Source organism: Natator depressus, chromosome 9, assembly GCF_965152275.1.
Source record: "Natator depressus isolate rNatDep1 chromosome 9, rNatDep2.hap1, whole genome shotgun sequence".
Classification (NCBI taxonomy): domain Eukaryota; kingdom Metazoa; phylum Chordata; order Testudines; family Cheloniidae; genus Natator; species Natator depressus.
Window position 1 is genome coordinate 82,779,061 of NC_134242.1, and position 22,345 is coordinate 82,801,405.

At 41.5% G+C, this 22,345-nt stretch overlaps 1 protein-coding gene across 4 annotated transcripts in view; it reads left to right on the forward strand.

Moving 5' to 3' along the window:
* DCX (doublecortin) overlaps positions 1 to 22,345 on the forward strand; it is a 110,321-nt gene that overhangs the window by 75,539 nt on the left and 12,437 nt on the right. Inside the window, exons 5-6 of one of the 4 annotated variants that reach the window (XM_074962462.1) lie at positions 1,240 to 1,377; positions 17,626 to 17,723. In XM_074962462.1, the coding sequence (XP_074818563.1) occupies positions 1,240 to 1,377; positions 17,626 to 17,723 (236 nt within the window). The remainder of the gene's footprint in view (positions 1 to 1,239; positions 1,378 to 17,625; positions 17,724 to 22,345) is intronic. The other 3 variants (XM_074962463.1, XM_074962464.1, XM_074962465.1) reach the window with 3 other exon arrangements.

The following is a 22,345-nucleotide window of genomic DNA, read 5'->3' on the forward strand; positions in this document are numbered from 1 at the left end:
TAACTTGGAGAACCACCATAATGTCCATTTGTAAGGGTATCCATGCAGAAGATCTAGGTCTAAGGACACAGGGCTGAACTAATCAGCATTTAGCAAAGTGGAAATCCTCTTCTTCTTATCCTCCCCCTATCTGGATGAAATTAATAACTTTAAGAAGTGGAGAAGTACTCTTCCAGGTATCTCTCAGTTCAAGTAACCGCTGAGTTCAAGATTTGGAATGCTTGAAATCCTAGTTCCCATGAAGCTTTGTAGCATTTCTATGCCTCTTTGGAGCCTTCGTAAATGGTGTTTAAATTTTTCTCTCTACCCAGTGCATTTATTTTTTAAGAAAACACAGTCGGACTGTAATTTACTTGTGAGTGTAAGAGCATGGGCAGAGTGCCCAGGAGACAGGACTTCATTTTTGTACATCTGCATATGGTGCAGCTCCCAAAAGACTGCGGCTTGGAGAAGTCACAGAAGAGGGTTTTGTTCAGGCTGAGTGAAATTCTTTCTGGTGCAGATGGTCTATGCACCACTTAAAGTCTTTAATGCAGGGCCATAAGTGAGGCTTAAGTGGTTGAGTGAGGCTTGTGCTGGTTTTCTGCACCTGCGTAAATTTCACTCATTGTCCATAGCTGTTACACATGGTCTGGTTAGTGTGGGCTGCATTTTGTCACCTGTTACCCTGGCCTCAGCTGGCCAGGAGACATATTAATTGTTCTTTATTCTGACTTTTCCCACGGTGCACTCTGACCATTGTCAATATGCTACAGAGATTAATTAGTCAATGGACTCAATTCATCACCTAGGGTGGGCCAGTGGAAACCAGCACAGCCGAGGCAGCAGAGCCATGGCTGTGGTAAGTTTGCCTGGAGTAAGAGCATAGAGGTGCAAACCACTTGCAAACCACTCTGCCAGGGGAACCAAACTGAGCTAGGCAGGCACAGAATCAGCACCTCTGACAAGTGAGCGCTGCTGGATTTTAACGCTGCCCTCCCTCAGGGTGAATCTCCTCTTTGATGCAGCCGCCCTGATGGCCGCGTGGGAATGCCAGCTGCCTCCTGCGCTCAGAGGTGTTCAATCTTCCCCAGTGTTTGTAAAGCAAATTGAAAATATGAAGTGCTGTGCTGTCTTGTATTTCTTTCATTAGATTGTGCAACACATACCCTGTGCCCTCGGAGCTTTCCACAGGGTAAAGGGCCCCTAGCAATTAAGGTCAATAAGAGAACTAAATATGCTTGTCATTTATTTTATTAGAGTGCCGTGTAATGAAAGGGAATCCTCCGACCACTCCAGGCAGCAAGTCATCCCCAACCCCTCAGAAGAGCTCAGCAAAGAGTCCAGCCCCCATGCGCCGGAGCAAGTCTCCAGCCGATTCAGGTAACCATCAAGATGGTGAGTGATTGTTTTCCAGTGGATGAATATTGACTCCATCCACACAAGAAAACAAATGCCATGTATCTTTCGATACAGTGACCTCCGGCATTTCCTGTTATTTTTATTTATATGCATAGTGATAATGTCTAAAGATTCCAATTAAGATCAGGGCCCTGTTATTCTAGCCCCTGTACAAACACAGAGTAAGATACAGCTCCTGTTCCAACAGCTGACCGTCTTGAATAGACAAGACAATGAAGGTGAGAGAAAGGGAATATTATTTATCCCCATTCTACAGATAAGGAACTGAGGCATAGAGAGATCCAATTTTGTCAGATTAGGTGTTTCTTTTCTCTTAGATGTACTTTGATTTAAAATAACCTCCTGTGCAATGTGAGTGTTAATAATTATGTAGTCTGGAAACATGCCTGTTTAATCCCTATTTAAGACAACTAAGAACCTGGCCCATTGCAGAAGCTGGCCATAGACTCATTAAAATAATACAGAGGAACCTGTGCTGGAAGTAAATAAAATGGAAATCTTCATTTGCTACAGTAGCTTTTCATATTTCAGTAGTGTGGGATCTGCCTCTCTCCCTCCAGGATGGAAACTGGCAGGTTGTCTAGCAGCTGTTCATGTAGCACGCCTGTGATAGGTGTATATGTGCCTGGTGCAATTTGAAGCCAAGCCTAAACATTACATCTCTGATAATGGATACTTGGTGGAATCATATTATAGGAACAGTGGGCCTAGGGTGTTAATATTAACCATCAGAATACTTCTTCCAGGAGATGCAGGGAATGGCTTCTAATTAAAGTGGCAGACCCGCCTCAGAAGCAGGTCCCAAGGTGCCTGCCCAGTCTAAATAGGGTTACCCAAAATGCCAACAGAGTGCACAAAATCTTTGTACCCTCACAGAACACACGACCAGAATCATCATTCCTTCTCCAAGCCCCTTTATGCCTTGTAATTCAACGTGTGTGACTGGCCAAAAGAAAGCTAACCACTGCATTGCATTGGAAATATCTTAGGCTTTTTGGAAATAAACCTTTTAATAATTAGTTTTTAATGATATTTTCCACAAGAAGCAGTTCATTAATTTTATTACAATGCTCTTAAAATACAGAAGAATACTAAGTTAAATTAATGGTGTCAAAATTGTATGGTTTAAAAATTGTTCTGTCTCTGAAAGGTATTTTACTCCTTATTTATATTCCTTTCCTTCATGATTCTAGCCATGTGCTTTTCTTAAAACCCATACCCTTGCTACAATCCCAAACGCATACTATAATTGCGTAAGTGTATTGACAGCATGATCCAAAGCCTATCGTCAGTGGACGAACTCTGACTTCAGTGGGCTTTGGATCAGGCCCTGAATACATTATGGGATATTACTTAAGCCTTCCTCTAAAGGATCAGGTATTAATCTCTTCCAGAAACAGAACTGTAGACTATATAGATAAACAGTCCAACACGATGTAGCACCTTCTATTGCTGATATTCTACTTGCTGAGCAACTCAGTATGAACAAAGTGGTGACTCATGGCTTTGCTGGTGGGTCACACAGGGAACATGCAAGAGTTTGTCTGCATTATATAAATCAGTAAGTAGGACATTTAGGACTGCTTATCATTTCTGAATATGGTAGTAAATGGTCTGGAGGTAAGACCAACAATGAAACACAACTTTCAAGTAGATCCCTCTAATCCATCTTGACAGTGACCCTTTAACACTTTCATGGGTGTTCTCAATATGGAAAGAAATGGTTGCCTGTTCTGTTTCATAAGAAAAAAAATCAGTTGAACCTTTTGGCGCTGTTACTGTAATCAGCAGATCCTTTGTTGTTTTGTCAGGATGGAGAGAAGAAGGAACAAGGAAGAAGGAACCCTCTTGCCTTCCTGTTCCATTGAGTTTGCTCTGGGTTTACAGTGCTGACTAGGTCAGACTTTACATACACACTACATGAGAGAGAACACACTATTTCATAAACGATCAATAGGCTCAGCTGGATCTTGGTGGTACCAAATTACTAGAGACAAGCAAGATGAGCAAGAAAGTGATGCCGAATAAGGTCCTTATTAATAGAATATTTTGACCCATTTTCATACAGTTCTCACATATTTTATCAGAGTAAAATGCAGAATGAATCTTTGCTTCATAGATTCATAGATACTAAGGTCAGAAGGGACCATTATGATCATCTAGTCTGACCTCCTGCACAACACAGGCCACAGAATCTCACCCACCCACTCTTGCGAAAAACCTCTCACCTATGTCTGAGCAATTGAAGTCCTCAAATCGTGGTTTAAAGACTTCAAGGAGCAGAGAATCCTCCAGCAAGTGACCCGTGCCCCATGCTACAGAGGAAGGCGAAAAACCTCCAGGGCCTCTTCCAATCTGCCCTGGAGGAAAATTCCTTCCCGACCCCAAATATGGTGATCAGCTAAACCCTGAGCATATGGGCAAGATTCACCAGCCAGATACTACAGAAAATTCTTTCCTGGGTAACTCAGATCCCACCCCATCTAACATCCCATCACAGGCCATTAGGCCTATTTACCATGAATATTTAATTACCAAAACCATGTTATCCCATCATACCATCGCCTCCATAAACTTATCGAGTTTAATCTTAAAGCCAGATAGATCTTTTGCCCCTACTGCTTCCCTTGGAAGGCTATTCCAAAACTTCACTCCTCTGATGGTTAGAAACCTTCATCTAATTTCAAGTCTAAACTTCCCAATGACCAGTTTATATCCATTTGTACTTGTGTCCACATTGGTACTGAGCTTAAATAATTCCTCTCCCTCTCTGGTATTTATCCCTCTGATATATTTATAGAGAGCAATCATATCTCCCCTCAACCTTCTTTTAGTTAGGCTAAAAAAGCCAAGCTCCTTGAGTCTCCTTTCGTAAGACAAGTTTTCCATTCCTCGGATGATCCTAGTAGCCCTTCTCTGTACCTGTTCCAGTTTGAATTCGAGTAAGTTAATTTTTCTGCAGTTCATTAGACCTCCTATCCCTACTTGTAAAAGTTGTTTCCTTTCTCATTCTTTCCATTATTCACTTATTGGAAGTTGGAATTTCCCAGTGTCTATTCTATTCTGTTCTATTATATATAAGTTCTTATACCCATGCTCATCATCATAGTATCTGAGCACCAGTATGATGCCCTCTGACATAGATATAGACCTTAATGCCCCCTGAGCCCTAGTCATTACGTCGATATTATGGTGATGAGCATGGTAGAGGAACCTGTATAGAATAGAACATATTTCCTTGGGTTTATCATCTTTATTATGCAATTTCTCTGCAAGACCAGATGGGCAAATTACACTTTATTCATCATCAACAAAAATCAGAATGTACACAGCAGTGGATTTGCCTCTGGCCATCATTCAAGAGTGTTTACCTGAGCCCACACCCTCATACATACAGACAATGTAAATCTTAAGGCAAATTCTGCCTCCAGTACTGTGGCTCATTTGTCAACAAGGAAACTAATGCTGTTTGCAGATATTGGACAAAAGGAATAGGTTGCTTATACAGTACTGGTAGAGAGAACTGCCTCAGCACAGCCTTCTTGTGCTGATGGTCCTGATGATGCAGCTTTGATAGCCTGAAAATGAAAACACTTGCCCCACTCTTGGGTCCTAGAAACACTTTTGATCTGTATGTGTTGACATATATAAAATATTTCCTATATTAAGGATTTGGAACCATTTGCTACACCTGAAGCAGCGGTGGTACACTGTATAATTCATAGGTATGGGCGCCTGGAGACCTGGGTTCTATTCCTGTCTGTGCCAGTGACTTAGTTTGTGACCTTTGGCACATCACTTAACCTTTCCCCTTCTTTTGGGGATAGTGATATTTACGATCCTTGCACAGTGCTCTGTAATCCACAGATGAAAAACTGGTGGAAAGATTCACAGAAAAAGCTTTGAGATGGTTTTTATCTCTGTATAACCGGAGAGCAGTCTAGACAAAAAAACTAAACTGGTCTCACAATCTCAGAAAAATCCCAGCGCTGGAATGACTGTGTGTGGCATCCTTCATGTTCAAAGTCATCTTCTCCGTCTGTCCCCGGGCCCACCATTTTTGTGCCTTCCTGCTGGGGTAACTGGTTGATTGGCCTGCAATCTCTAGCTCTCCCTCATTACCTTCCCCCAAACTCAAGGAGGGAGAACCAAGCTGAAGTTAAGCCCTTATTTGTCATTGACCTGAGACAACCCTGCAGTCTGTCCCATATTCACTATGGTCATGTATCCATTGATATGCAGTACATTGTCAGATTATGCAGGTGAATTGGGACCTACAGCATTCCTGGAGCACCACTGAACCCTGGGTGCATATTTGCTATTTCAGCTCCAGTCACTGAGGTTAGAACTGCTTGTGGATTGCTGCATGTTAATAGTTAAGAAAATATAAAAAGGCAGGTATGTAAGGCTGCCTCTGAGTAACCTAATTATAGCCACTGTCCGCTTGATATGACTGGGAATGTACTGATTATTCTGCTCTGCTTTGGGAGTTTTTATTATAGCAACCCTGGGAGAGTCTCACACAACTATGTACACAATCAGATCTCAAGCCCCAAACCCCCAAATTAACAATGATAAAAAAAATCCTTCCATTGTCATTAAAAACAAGCATCAGGCCAAAGGGGCCTGTGCATGGAAGGGCCACAACACTGATCGTGGCAGTTTGCTGGTCTAGCTGGTCTTAGAAGTAGAACAGGAATTGCTGGCACGTTGTTGCCTTCTGCCGGAGGAAGTTTCTCTTCAGTCTCTTCTCTTCAGGAATGTCTTCTTCAGTCTAGACACACCCTGGATGCACCGTGAAAGACTCAGTTCTCTCCAAAATGAGGGCTCTATCTAGAGGCATCCAAATCCCACCTCCTCAAGGTACCCTCCAAAAATGAGTTAGCTAATCTATAGGAAGAGGTCAAACTATTTTCTTGGCACACTCCTGCTCTGCCTTTATTTACCAGACGCATTCAATCTTCTTTTCCCATTAACTGTAAACAAAAGCTACCTGAGCTGTCTTGGTTCCTGGCCACTTCTTATTCATTGTAATGAGACTGTCCATTCGCATCAATGTTTTCAGCCGTTTGTACTATCTCTGAGATGTTCAATCTTTTACTTGTGTAGTCACTGATGCCAGGAACTAGAACTAACATTCATTACAATAAGGAATCGCCTCAAAATATTCAGTAGGTAACCAGCCATATTCCTTGTGAACCAAGCATTTCCTTTCCTTCTCCAGAGGACAAATATTGGATTGTCACAGAGGCATAGGGTTTCTGAGAAACAATAATCACATTCTACTGATGAGAGCAAGCTTTCTATCTCCTGGGGTGTTCCTTCTTTCCTCTCACTGATAGAGTTGTGGCAGGCCTGTACATTTAGCTTCTCAGTGCTGCCTATGTCATTTCTCTTTTGATACAGTGGCTGTTCCCAACATTGAGCGGAGTGTTGCCATATGATGGGTCATTTCCTGAGTCTCAGATTGAACTTCCTTGTTGCTTTGACACTGATGGTTTCTCACATATTATCATGGCAATGTGAACTAATCCATTGAATGTCTCAAATTGTTAGCAGTTCAGAATGTACTTCCATAGAATCTTTTTGCTTGTCCTTGTTTCCCGGGAGCCAGATGGCGGCCCAACTTTTCACCACCATCGTCCAACAGCCTCCCAGATTGCTGTCCCTAGGCATAGAGGGAGAGCAAGATTCATGGAGATGATAAGAGCAAGTAGGTCTGGGGTGGAGTCAAGTCTCTGTACCTTTGCTCCCAAAGCACCAACCAGTAGAACTAAACTGGTGCAGGGAGAGTTTCAGGGACTTGTAAATTGCACCTGAAAAGAGTCTGTAGCAGGTTACTTTCCCCCTGGAGTAAGGGGGAGCAGGAAGGGAATTATAACTCGGGCCTTTACCTAAAGGTTCAGTCTAGCCCTCCATAATTCAAAAATTCAGAAAGGCAGATTCTATCCATCTCACTCATCCTGAGCAGTACCCTACTGCCAAGAGAAGGCCCATTGATTTCAATAGCACTATTCTCATAGTAAGATATTATCCAGGGTAAGGACAGCACAATCTGACCCAAAGGTAAGTTTCCTTAGAATTTCTCTTTCCTTTCCTTATGCTATCTAGGTTGTAAGATATAAGTGGAATTAACAGATCTGCAACTCCAAATGCAGGGATCACAGGTGGCTAAACACCCAGGGCCTGATTGTGATCTCACGTACATCACTGTAAACTAGGGGATCCCATTGTGCCTTATGAAATGTCTTAGAGCAGTCTAAAGGGTCCATAAAAGGGGGATTAAACTGCCCCAGCAAAATAGAACCTGACAGACAGCTGTCATAGGAACTATATGCTGTTCTTGCTCCTGTCCCCTTGTTTAGGGAGCATGTTGAACGAAGGGTGGGTAAGAGGGGGCATGGCTCTAGAGCATTGCTTTCTAGTTATTACATTCTGGCATAACAGCCTACACAAGGCTGTTACAGGCTGGTGCAATTTAGAGCAGCCCCCAAGGTAGTTTTACATTATGCCATTGGTCAGGCAGGCCCTGGCTATGGCAGGACTGGGGAGGCACAGAGGTGGCAGGAAAAGGAGAACGTGCAAGGTGGGCCAAATGATTTAAGTCAATGTAAAGCCAGCATAAGTAAGATCAAAATTGGGACAACAAATCTTTAACACCTGGAATAATTTAAAAACAAACAAAAATACAGAGATAAATCTTAGGTAATGAGGTCAGGCGGAAAATGTTGTTTTTGTCATTTATTATTTGCATTTATTTATTTTGAAAAATGTATTTACTCTATCAGTAACATTTACTAAACTCCCAGAAATTCCTCCCCTACACCATCGGCATTAAACCCATACGATAACTCAGTTTTAGCAAGATATTTTAGGATCAGAACTACAGTGTATATGAAGCAAGAAGCAAAAAGCAAGAGAAAGACCAAGGACAGGGTAGGCCCTTTACTCAATGAACAATAATAGACAATGTGGAAATGACAGAAGTACTTAATGACTTCTTTGTTTCAGTTTTCACCAAGTAGGTTGGCGGTGATTGGACATCTAAAGTAGTGAATGCCAGTGAAAATGAGGTAGAATCAGAGGCTAAAATAGGGTAAGAACAAGTTAAAAATTACTTAGACAAGTTAGATGTCTTCAAGTCACCATGGCCTGATGAAATGCATCCTAGCGTACTCAAGGAGCTGACTGAGGAGAAATCTGAGCCATTAGCGATTATCTTTGAAAAGTCATGGAAGACGGGAGAGATTCCAGAGGACTGGAAAAGGGCAAATATAGTGCCAATCTATAAAAAGGGAAATAAGGATTTAACTTCTGTACCTGGAAAGATAATGGAGCAAATAATTAAGCAATCAATTTGCAAACATCTAGAAGATTTTAAGATGATAAGTAACAGTCAACATGGATTTGTCAAGAACAAATGGTGTCAAACCAACCTGATGGCTTTCTTTGACAGGGTAACAAGCCTTGTCGATGTGAGGGAATCAGTAGCCATGCTATATCTTGACTTTAGCCAAGCTTTTGGTACTGTCTCGCACAACCTTCTCATAAACAAACTAGGGAAATGCAACCTGGAGGGAGCTACTATCAGGTGGGTGCAAAACTGGTTGGAAAACCATTCCCAGAGAGTAGTTATCAGTGATTTACAGTCATGCTGGAAGGGCATAACTAGTGGGATCCCTCAGGAATTGGTTCTGGGTCCTGTTCTGTTCAATATCTTCATCAATGATTTAGATGGCATAGAGAGTACATTTATAAAGTTTGTAAATGATACCAAGCTGGGAAGGCTTGCAAGTGCTTTGGAGGATAGGATGAAAATTCAAAATGATCTGGACAAACTGGAGAAATGGTCTGCAGTAAATAGGATGGAAGTCAATAAGGAAAAATGCAAAGTACTGCACTTGGGAAGGAACAATCAGTTGCACACATGAAAAATGGGAAATGACTGCCTAGGAAGGAGGACTGCGGAAAGCGATCTGGGGGTCATAGTGGAGCACAAGCTAAATATGAGTCAACAGTGTAACACTGTTGCAAAAAAAGCGAACATCATTCTGGGATGTATTAGTAGGAGTGTTGGATGCAAGACACGAGAAGCAATTCTTCCACTCTACTCCATGCGGATTAGGCCTCAACTGGAGTATTGTGTCCAGTTCTGGGCGCCACATTTCAGAAAAGATGTGGGAAAATTGGAGAAAGTCCAAAGAAGAGCAACAAAAATGATTAAAGGTCTAGAAAACATGACCTATGAGGGAAGATTGAAAAAATTGGGTTTGTTTAGTCTGGAAAAGAGAAGACTGAGAGGGAACATGATAACAGATTTCAAGGACATAAAAGGTTGTTACAAGGAGGAGGGAGAAAAATTGTTCTTCTTAACCACTGAGGATAGGACAAGAAGCAATGGGCTTAAATTACAGCAAGGGAGGTTTAGGTTGGACATCAGGAAAAACTTCCTAATCCTGTCAGGGTGGTTAAGTACTGCAGTAACTTGCCTAGGGAGGTTGTGGAATCTCCATCACCGGAGATTTTTAAGAGGAGGTTAGACAAACAGCTATAAGGGATGGTCCAGATAATACTTAGTCCTGCCATGAGTGCAGGGGACTGGACTAATGATCTCTCGAAGTCCCTTCCAGTCCTATGATTCTATAAAATCAATGTTTTATTTTCAGGCTTGAAGAAATAATTCTGTCATGCCTTTTCACTCTTCTGGAGTTTTTGCCTTTGGTAGAATTCATGTGTGTCAGATCAGGGTTCAGTTGTACAAATATTTGTTCTGTGACAGGGGAGTCTATGATTTTTCCAGCAAGAAATTATTAACATCGGCATGCCCTCAGTGACTCCCATGGGAGATCAGCAGCGCATTGAGTTTAAATTTAAATATGACCTTTTCTAGCTACAGTATCTAGTGGCCTAAGATTGACTTTGGCTCAGGGAACCAATGATCAGATCAGTGAGGGACTGTTTCTGGACTTTAATTTCTTGCTTCTCTAATGGGATAGAGAGACAATTGCATTTCCACAAGTCAGCAACAATTAGCAGAACAGATACAGAACATCAATCTGGCCTGACTGCAGACCTGACTCCCAAGGGTTTTAAATGAATGTGTTAAAAAGGCAGCAGATGTCTTTGGGATCATGCACAATATTGCTCAAACCAGCCTGCTATCTATTTCGACTTCCACTTAAGCTCCAGCTAGCCATCAATCTACACTATATAGAGATATTAAATGCTAAAAGCTACGTTAAAAGAACATTAAGATTGTAAAATCAAGCACTCAAAAGTCAGGAAATCTCTGATTTAAGGTTGCCCATGCAATGGTAATTCAGCCCCCTTTTGTGCATGTGTTATGATCATCTTTAATTACAGGATCACATACAAATTTTTCCATAGGACCCTGCCTCATTCAGTGTGAAAAATTGACAGTGGTCACTGAAAAGTAGCTATTTACTATTTTATTTTATCTGTATTGTTCAGTGTTTTGTCCAAGGCCTTACTACTGCATACTGTACAAACCCTGCCCTGAATCCAGAATTATTAATTTCCTCATTGTCTTTTCTGTGGCACTCATCACTATAGTATCTGAGTGCTTCACAAATAATGAGTATTATCCCATTTTACAGATGGGGAAGTGAGGCACAAAGAGATTAATATCAGATTGATCATTAATTTTGGGCTTCTCCATCTGAAATGCCTCGGGCCAGATTTTTCAGAGTACTTAGCGTTATACAGCACTTTATGTTCAAAGCACAGCTCCCATTGACTTCACTTGCAGCTGTAAGTGCTCAGCACTTCTGCAGATCAGACCCCAAGGCCTCAGATCAGGCACCCAGAAAATGAGGAACACACAATTAGTGACCGCCTGAGGAAAATTTGGTTTAAGTGATTCCCCCAGCTTCATACAGGAAATCAGTGACAGAGAAGATAGAATCCAGTTCAGCAGGGTAGCATTCAACTGCCTTAACAAGGAGACTGTCCTTTCTCTCCCTGCAGTCCCTGCCTCATTCACTGTCCACCTTCCATCTTCTGCAACAAATGGGGCAGGTGTCTTACAGACAATAGCCTCTTTCACTGCACAGCCCTTATTCATCCCTAGAGCACAGTCCATCCTGTGCACTGAATGAAAAAAGAATATGTAATCACATAGTTAAAGGCTGCATCATAACAAATACTTGCAAGGGGGCTGAATTAAGATTGCACAGGCATATCTACTATTTTACACATATAAACAATAAAGGCTTAATTTGCATTCAACCATGCATTCATTCTGACAGTTGATTATAAAGTCTGGTTTTCCAGGAGCTATGCATATAGGTGCTGGGTGGTGCCGGTAGCCTGTGATAGACAGGTCATACTAGATGATCTCTTAAACTCTATGACTCTATACAGGGCCAGATGCCCAGCTAACATAAATCATCATAGCTGTATTGACTTCAGAAGAGCTATACCAGTTTGACCAGTTAGGACAGTGGTGGGCAACCTGCGGCCCATAGGCTGCACACGGCCCGTCAGGCTAATCCGCTGGTGGGCCGTGAGACAGTTTGTTTACATGGACCGTTCGCAGGCAGGGCCACCCGCAGCTCCCAGGGACCACAGTTCGCCGTTCCCAGCCAATGGGAGCTGTGGGAAGTGGCGCGGGCCGCAGGGATGTGCTGGCCGCCACTTCCCGCAGCTCCCATTGGCTGGGAATGGCAAACCAAAGCCACTGGGAGCTGCAGGCAGCCGTGCCTGTAGACGGTCAATGTCAACAAACTGTCTCGCGGCCCATCAACTGATTACCCTGATGGGCTGCGTGTGGCCCACGGGCCGCACGTTGCCCACCATTGAGTTAGGGTCTGGCTCTAACACCTCACTATTTGGTTCCATTTGAGTTCAGAATACATTTTTTAAAGTATGATAATGAATGGGATTTTTACTACAAAGCAGAGAGAAAATCAGATCTATTTCCCAACTGTTTCTGCTACTGATAAACAGTACATGAATACCCCTATTGTGATACATCAATCTCGTCAGATTGCTGACTAAATGTCCTTTTTTCACCAGTGCTCATCAAATATTAATAGCATTGCTATAGCACTTATGTCTTATTGTATTAGGGAATTTCTCTCCTCCCTTGCAGCAATTACATATCTTTGCTGCCCATTGATGCCTGAACATTAGCAATTCTACTAGTTCTCTGTTTGCAAGAGGGAAAATGTTGATGCTGCAAAGAAATCTCATTTTCTTTCTTTGTGTGTGTTTCCTGTAAGGAGAGGTTGCGTTCTGTCTCAAGGTCAAAGATAACAGTACAAAAAGAGACAATTTAGAGGTTAGAGTTGGATTTCCAGATAACACTGAGTATGTTAGAGCTATTTTACCCACCGGCTTATATAAAAGAAAAGCCAAGGTCCCCTCTAAACAAACCTGTCGGAGATCTAAAATTTATTTGTCTGAATTGTCTTCAGTTTATATTTTATGTTGTATAGTTAATAAACTCAACTTGTATGCATCTGCTCTAAATGCTAATCTGCTCAGCTTTCAAGGGTGAAGTAGAGTGAATGACCACGGCCAGTAGGCAATCTATCCTGTTTTCCAATACAGTTGATCAAAGTCTGTTTTTACTGCAGAATGGTTTGAAGTGAATTGTAAGGTCACTCCATTCCCCAGCTCTCTGCACACCAGTATTTTGACCATATTTTAATAGAAATCTCATTCCCAAATGGTACAAATTTGTAATGAAAAGAGAGGCTATTAATGGTGACCTGACCTCTCTACCTATCAGCCCCTCGTAGTATCATTGAATACAGAGATGAAATGATACTGACAAATGTACATTACAAAAATAAAGGGCCAAAGTCAGAAGTGAGTCAGATAAATCTACACTGATGTGACATATACTTTCTTCGGTCCCCACAGAATGAGAGTTGCACTAGTTTAGACACTCTTGAACTCACATCCACATGTCAACATGTAACTTGCATTATCTCTAAATTTGATCCAAAGATATTAGCTAAAATTGGTATTAAAAAGCATCGTAGAGGAAGTATAGATAGAGAAGATACCTGAGGCCATCTTAGAAATGAAAGCAACTGCCCAAAAGTTAGTGGGAGTTCAGGAGTGTCTCAGGGACTCAGAATAGGATTGCTTCATTGGAGAATAAATTACTCTAGCAGCTGACCAGAAATTCCAATGAATTTACAGTTCTAGATCTCAAAACTGGGGTCAGGGGGTGGGGAAGCCATTGTGACTTTGCAGGAATGGAGCAACAATGGGACTTCAAAGGCAGAATGTCAAGAAAGTTAGGAACCACAGAAGTAAAGAATTAGGCTGAAATGGGCCTAGGTGCACAAGTGGTGTGAGAGGAGGAACAGGAGCCCTCCTCCAAGCTTGCACCAACTCCAATCATTAAAGCAGCTCGTCAAAGCCTTTCACTGCTAGATGCATATTGGATTGTTCCTGGGGCCTAATTTAATGCAGCCTAAATTTAATCAGCTCCACCTTTCACTCAATAGGGGAGGGATCTTTTCCAGTCTTTAGCTTTAATGGTGAACATGGGGAAGTAAATATCCCTATGAGGCTGTCTGTTGCAGATAGGTTCTCAGGATTTTATTTTTATTTTTAAAACACTATGATTATAAAGTGGTAATTGGGAAGGAAAAACATTCAGCAAATATTTTAATGGCAAAACATTCATTCTTCACACAGCAGTTACACAAAACACCTTACTACACTAACAATGTGAAATGAATGGAGGGAAACTATTGACAGAGGATGCTAATGGATTGAAAAAATGAATGAAAGTTGTGGTGGAAACAGAGACCACTGTGGAGACAGTACTGGGATTGTTCCTCATATGGAAATATGAAGACGAGGCGCCAAATTCTGGCTGGCAATCGGAGAGAGGCATAATGGATTCTCAAACATGTGCCTATGGGTCAATCCTGCAAGGTGCTGAGCACACTGGCCCTAATCCAGCAAAACACATAAACACACAGGGACTTATCCTACACTACTGAAATCAATGCAAGCTTTGCCATCGACTTCAGTGAGTGCAGGATCAAGCCGATACTTAACTTTACGTATATGTGCATTCCCACTGAAGTCAACGGCAGAACTTACATGCTTAAAGTTAAGTATATGCTCCAGTGTTTTGCTAGATGGGAGCCATAGGCTTCAAAGTAGTACTAATCAGAATGAGATCAGCCCTGCATATAGGCCTGGCAGTCTATTCCTACTGGGGCAAATCTTAAAGACTTCACTCAGTTTTCAGTCAGTCCTTATTCAGGCTCAGGAGGAGTAGGCTAGAAAGTGGTAAAAACCTGATGCCAGAACTCTGCATTCTGTCCAGGAGCAGAAATAACCATGAGGGTGACAGGTTATGTGAGTAAACATCATGAAATGATGACTGCCTAGGAAGGAGTACTGTAGAAAAGGATTGGGGGGGGGGGGTGGGCTTACAGTGGATCTCAAACTAAATATGAGTCAACAGTGTAATGTTGTTGTGGGGGGGGGGGGGAAGGCAATCGTTCTGGGATGTATCCAAAGGAGAGTTGTAAGCAAGATACACGAAGTAATTCTTCCATTCTACTCAGCACTGATGAAGCCTCAGCTGGAATACTATGTCCAGTTCTTGGCACTACACTGCGGGAAAGATGTGGACAAATTGGAGAAAGTCCAGAGAAAAGCAATAAAAATTACTAAAGGGTCTAGAAAACATGACATATAAGGAAAGATTGAAAAAATGGGGTTGTTTAGTCTGGAGAAGAGAAGATGGAGGGTGGGTGGGGACATGATAGCCTTCAAGTATATAAAAGGTTGTTATAAAGAGGAGGGTGATAAATTGTTCTCCTTAATCATTGAGGACAGGACAAGAAGTAAAGGGCTCAAATTGCAGCAAAAGAGATTTAGGTTAGACATTAGGAAAAACTTCTTAACAGTAAGGGTAGTTAAGCACTGGAACAAATTACCTAGGGAGGTTTTGGGAACAGATTAGACAAATACCCTGTCAGGGATGGTCTAGATAATACTTAGTCCTGCCTCAATGGAGGGGACTGGACTAGATGACCTATTGAGGTCTCTTCCAGTCCTACATTTCTATGATTGTGAGGTCACTGCGTGTATATACGTATATATATTTAGGCCACAACCCCTATTTAGGCTGGCCCAGAACTGTTATATAAAGTTAGTATTGCATAGGTGAGGCTCAGGCTATCTGTCCCTGCCCAGGCAAAACTCTAGATGACTTCATAGGTGTAAGTACCACAGATATGGGGCCTAATTCTCATTTCTGCTAAGGCCCCTTCACATGGCTCTGAAGGTATAAAGAAGCCTTAAACTGGGTATAAATGTCATTTTCTCCCACTTTAGGGTATTTCTATGCGACTTATCTAAACATTATTTTTCACTCCATTTTCTGATCTTTAAAATTTGATATACCACACACCCTGCCTGCCACTGTTCACAGTATTATGCCTTATAAATTTTATAGGCCTGATTTTTAGACAATTTAGACGCTCGAATTTATGCTCAATTACATGCCTCATTTGCACATGGAGTTGCCGTGATTTCATGCACTAATCCCAAATACCTAATTTTTGCCATCCTGGCATGCATCTGCTCAGCGCAAATTAGGCACATACATTTGCACACCCAAATAAGAAGACAGCGAGTCCTATCTTTGTACTTGTCTTTCCTTCTATGTAAAACTTCAAATTAATAAAAAAAAATGTGTTTGTTTTCTTGGCAGAGGAACATTCTGTTTAATGTATGTATATGGAATGTTAGCAATGTTTAATTCCATTAAAGAAAGCAACAATCAAAACATTTGATTTTTTAGTTTTGGGGATTGTACTGAAGGAATAAGCATCATGGCTTGTTTTTTGATATGTCATTTTATGTAGACTTGAATGGGAAATTTTTATTTTAATGCTTATTTAAGTAACACCTCCAGCCTACTCCTGCTTGGATTACTCAGAATTGAAGGACCCAGAAAGATAATATACTTAGACGTGGCCAGCTTGACTCTGAATTCCCTTCCACCAAAACCAGTGGAGTTGCGCCATTAAAAGCCCTGTGAACAAGAACAGAATCAGGGTCTGTCTCCCTGGAATTGAAGCACAACAGATAGAATCTAGCAAAAACATTACCAAATTCACATGAAGGAAACATGTCCTTATGAAATATTTACTGTGACACTTCATAATATTCAAAGTTATGTTATTTAAAGAACATTGGTGGCAGTAAGATTTTCGCTTTCCCTCATTTCATTTTTGTTCGCGGTGTTTTGTTTGTTTTTTGCTGTAATTTGGTGTTTACTTTTATTTATTTATTTACCCTATACAGCCATAATAGCTGTCTCTGGCATAGACCGCAGCCGTTTCACTTTGATTAAAATCCAGTTGCTAATAGGCTATATGAAGACAGCACAGACCAACCCTCTAACACTTTGTTCAGAGGTTAGGTTTAAATGAAGTTTACTTTTTTTAATGATTTATAGAAGTTGGGAAGATTTTTCTTTTCTTTAGTGGTTACGAAAACCCAGAAGGCCAGGTTGTAGCTTTGATACACAGGCCTGTGTTGGGTGCAGAGTGAAGCTACCTTGCAGGGGAGCTACAGGAAATGTACTCTCACTACACCACCTTCAGGAGGGTACAGTATTCATTCCTCCATGCACTTGCCCGCTCCCCAGTCCTGAGCATTGGGCAAATGGATATAGCTATGTCTGTGCCCACATGGTGGCTGGCACTTCAAGGGTCCTTAGCACTGAGTGCAGTCCGTGGGCTCAAGAGATTAAGTTTTATATACATTTTAAGCTAATGTATGAGCTCATTGGATAATATTTAAAGTTAGCAATCTAGGCCATTATGGACTTTGATTTTCATTGATAACTCAAAGTAGTGTATAGTTTAAATGGTATTAAACTGCTTGAAAGTCTGGAAATCTTACAGTGGGTTTTTATAGTCGATTACTACATTGAATCAGTTTGGTAAACGTGGGATACTATTTATAAAGTAAAATATTGCCTCTCAGCTATGGCAATGCCCTGTATTTAGAACTGCTGAAACATTCAATCCGGTGAATAATTATTTTGTTCTTTTGATTTTTTTCCCCTGCCTGAATTATAGATGAAATAAACTGAAGCCTTTAGATGTTATCGGTCTGACTGTTTTCCATGTCCTGAAGTAGAGAAATAATCTGCTTCTTGCTTTTCTTTGTGAATCCATTGCTGACTTCTCTCTTGTTTTATGACAGCAAATGGAACATCAAGCAGTCAGCTGTCTACACCCAAATCCAAGCAGTCTCCAATCTCCACACCTACCAGTCCAGGGAGCCTCCGTAAGCACAAGGTATTACGTTTCTTATACCTTACTAAAACTGTTCCTAGCAACATATACCTAGACATAGAGACAAAATGACTAAAACGAAGCCACGTTCTTTGGGTGGCGTAACTTTATGGGTTACACCGTCAGAGAATCTGGCCCATTACCTAGAATCTTTTTGTTTTCAAAGACTAAAAATCCACTGTGAATACCTGTAAATGCACTTTGTAGGCTAATAAGACAGTATGTCAGTAGCACTGACTTTGGGGAGCTTTGTATTGAATGTAACACAAGTGTGGGCTTTTTCAGATGGTTATTTCCTCTGCAGCTGTTTTTAGCATTGGCCTTAGAAACGGCTTGTGCCTGTTTCCACATACAGTCAGTTTGGTACGTTCCCCTGAACAACAGGAACAAGACCAACAAATCAAGGATTGGTATATCCCCCTGAACCTCTGCTGCAAGGAATAAATGAACAGAAGGAAATGCAAGGCCCACAACTTTGGCTCTCACTGTCCATCGGAGCTCTCCTCAACACTTGCACACTGCTGCTGCAAAAGCTAATGGAGAATCAGGATGGTGTCCCTTAGTTACACCAGAATTTCCTATGGAACAGCAGCTGAGGTTCTCACTCTATATGTGGAACGCAAAACCAAGCCCTTCATTTTCTAAGCACTTAATCCAGTACCTTTCACTAGCACTAAATTCACACAGTGCTGCACTTTCTTATCTGTCAATTCAAATTTCTAGTAGTTGTAAAATTTTAGGGCAAAACTCTAACCACCGGTGAAGGTCTGTAATCTGCCAGGTTAAAACTGGACCCAAATTGCAGAATTCAGAACCGAGTCCAGATGAGAAGCTCCCTAAAGTTAGAGGACTGTTTGGATCTCAGCTGTTGGTTTGAACCCATTCTCAGTATCACATATTTTGCATTAGACCATCTTGCCGGACTACCAGTGCTATAGGTGGGAGGTCCGTATGAGCTAATTAATAACAATATTTATGTTTGTAAAGTCCTTTCATTCCCCAAATCTCTTTACAAATGTCATACTTTCAGCACTGCTGAAATACATTCACCTTTAGGTGGATGGTGTATAACTCTGGGTGGGAGGGGAGAGGAGGAATTTTAATTTTGGCTAAAGATCTTGTGGCAAATTCCTGCCCTTACAAGTAGTGTCATGAAATCCTTAATGTCCCCATAGTAGAGATAAGATTTTGGTTTTAAGATCACATCCAAAAGACCCTAAGAACATAAGAAAGGCCATACTGGGTCAGACCAAGGGTCCATCCAGCCCAGTATCCTGTCTACCAACAGTGGCCAATGACAGGTGCCCCAGAGGAAGTGAACCTAACAGGTAATGATCTAGTGATCTCTCTCCTGCCATCCATCTCCACCCTCTGACAAACAGAGGCTAGGGACACCATTCCTTACCCATCCTGGCTAATAGCCATTAAGGGACTTAACCTCCATGAATTTATCCAGTTCTCTTTTAAACCCTGTTATAGTCCTAGCCTTCACAACCTCCTCAGGCAAGGAGTTCCACAGGTTGACTGTGCGCTGAATGAAGAAGAACTTCCTTTTATTTGTTTTAAACCTGCTACCCATTAATTTCATTTGGTGGCCCCTAGTTCTTATATTATGGGAAAAAGTAAATAACTTTTCCTTATTCACTTTCTCCACACTACTCATGATTTTATATACCTCTATCATATCCCCCCCTAGTCTCCTCTTTTCCAAGCTGAAAAGTCCTAGCCTCTTTAATCTCTCCTCATATGGGACCTGTTCCAAACCCCTAATCATTTTAGTTGCCCTTTTCTGAACCTTTTCTAATGCCAGTATATCTTTTTTGAGATGAGGGAACCACATCTGTACGCAGTATTCAAGATGTGGGCGTACCATGGATTTGTATAAGGGCAATAAGATATTCTCCGTCTTATTCTCTATCCCTTTTTTAATGATTCCTAACATCCCGTTTGCTTTTTTGACGGCCGCTGCACACTGCATGGACGTCTTCAGAGAACTATCCACGATAACTCCAAGACTCCCTCATGCAGTAAACTGCATGGAACTCCATTTATAATCCCCAGACAGATGAAGGGGCTGAAACGACCTTTCTGTGACTTGAACCGATGGCTCTGGGGGGAGTAGTCGTATGATGGGCCATAGAGCACTGATCCATGCCCTCTATTTTAGAAACAGAGAGAATGACCCCTGATATAGATCCCCAGTGTGGATCAGAGAGGATAATTGTGCTCTTAAATTGTATCACTTTGAAATAGTTTCTGGTGTAGTAATGTGGACATTCTTCATATACAGTCATCACCGAGTAAACTTTTCTCTCTTAGAAAGCCTAAAGTGCTGGCAACTCTACACAATGAAAGAAATGTGCATGTCTAAGTAGTGAACCTAATATTGCCTTATAAGGAGATTTAAAAAACAATAACTTTAGGTCATGCTCTATTTTACAGGCTACGAATTACTGTGTAATTACATTCTGTGATAATTCCTTTCTGGTGCAATGACTGCTTTTCCCGGTAACATCCTCTCATTTACCACATCATCAGAAGGGCAGCAGGGAGTTTTATTACATATCTGTGAACTTGTGCTGCTGTCATCTATGACCACAGGTGGCTCTTTTGTTAAAGGGTCCCTCAGCACTCACTGTAACTGGTTCTGCTGCTCAGCCACTCTTTTGACTTCATCCAGTTTGTCTTTCCCATTGGCTTCTTCTGATCTCTTTTCTGGGCTATGCTACCCCACAAGCTTGGGTATCCTCTCTCCAAGGTATCCTCACTCAATATAAAACACATGCTCATTGTTAATTTCAGGGGTGAAATCCTAGACCCATTGAAGTCAATGGGAGTTTTGCTATTGACTTCAATAGGATCAGGATTTCATCCTAGATCTTCCTTTGAAATAAACAGTCCTCTTCATGACCTGACTCTTCTGCTCTCCAGTTGCAGGTGGTTTTCTTCATCTCTCTGATAGTCTCCAACTCTCAGAGAGCCCTACAAAAGAATTAGGCAGTTACTTGGTTAAATTGCTGCTGTGCATTTTCTGAAATCAGAGGAATGTAAGGATTTTCCTACAAACTTTTTTATAGAAAACAGGTGGGTCTCTTAGTAAAGAACAACAATGATCGACATTCCTCATGCCTCCTTACTTCCTCATGACTGAGGGCTAGTCTTACGCTTCATTATGTAACAAGATCAACATGGTCGAGGTAGTCACTAGTAATGGATATAAAATTTTAATAGACCTTTGATGGCCTGGAGGGGTTAAGCCAGTGGAAATAAAGCACTTTGAGCTGAAATTTGGATGTATTCGGGAGCACATTTCTTGAACAGATTTTGATTTTCAGGTCGGTGTGGCCCCGTCGCTAAAGGCTGTGAGCTAACAAATAAAACGATGTCCTTTTTTTTAAAGTACAGACCCCACTCTACTTTTGGCACTCAAATGTAATTGAATAAACAAATGCCCCTGGCAGTCTGAGTCTCCATTATAGGGGGCTGACTTAAAACAAAGCCTTGGAATAATCATTAAGGCAATGAGGTCTGAAAATCAACTTAGTTAGGATTTGACTAAGCCAATGAAAAGACTCCCATTGCTCGTTATGGTCCAGTCTGTGCAATCCTTACTCACTTTGAGTGGTGCATTATTCTTTGAGAAGTTCCTATCTGAGGATTAGGGTGGTTGACTGAGGATCAACGTGAGTCACGGGATCAGAATGTGGCCTGTAGTAATTATGGGTCTGAATAAAAGCCCGGTGAAATCAATGGAAAGTCTTCCGTTAACTTCAGTTGCTTTGATGAACCACATAGCATGTAGGACTGGCCCCTGTTTTGGGACAGTGGAGTCGTACCACCCGAGCAGGACTTCCCAGAGATCCCTACACACCTTAGGCATACGTAATATCCAGTGAAGCTGGGGAAGCATGAGCTGGAGACTAGCTTCTGAAAATCTTGGCACTTTGCATATTTCAGTCAGATCCTTAATGTTATTTTAACGTACATTGTTATGAGGAAATTAACATGTTCAGAATGGACTTCTAGGGCCTGATCCCAACCCCAGTGAAGTCAGTGAAAAGGCTCCCATTGATATCAGTGGGCTTTGGATTAGGTCCTTAATACCAAATTTTTATCCAGGCTGAGTCTGGTCTTTGAATTTGCATACTCACCTTTTCACATGCAACTGACTGTGGCTGCCAAAGTGTGTGTGAATCAATTTAGTGCATGCAAAAGGGCATTTCCCTGTACATATAGGTGTTAGTACACACAAAACAAATACACAGTTTCTTCTGTTGGTACAGTCAGATGTGTGTGCAAAGTGCAAGGCGCAGGCTTCAAAAGTAGCTCTTAGCAATTCCTATAGAATGCCTGATCTTTAATAGTGCTTTTGAGTACTTCCCCAGTCACATAATCCCTGTAGAAAAATGCTCTTGCTGGTGAAAGTAGCAGGGGTTAAGTAACAATCAGTCACTTGTCTCAAGGGGGCAGCTCCTGGCCCACAGCCTGCACACAGCAGTTGTTCATGTATTTTTCAAGTCTTTAAGGCTCCCTTTTATACCTCAGTAATCAAGGATATGAAAATACTTTTCAAATATTGTAGGGGTTGGGGTTCCCCTCCGGCTTATAACTAAAATTATAAACTCATC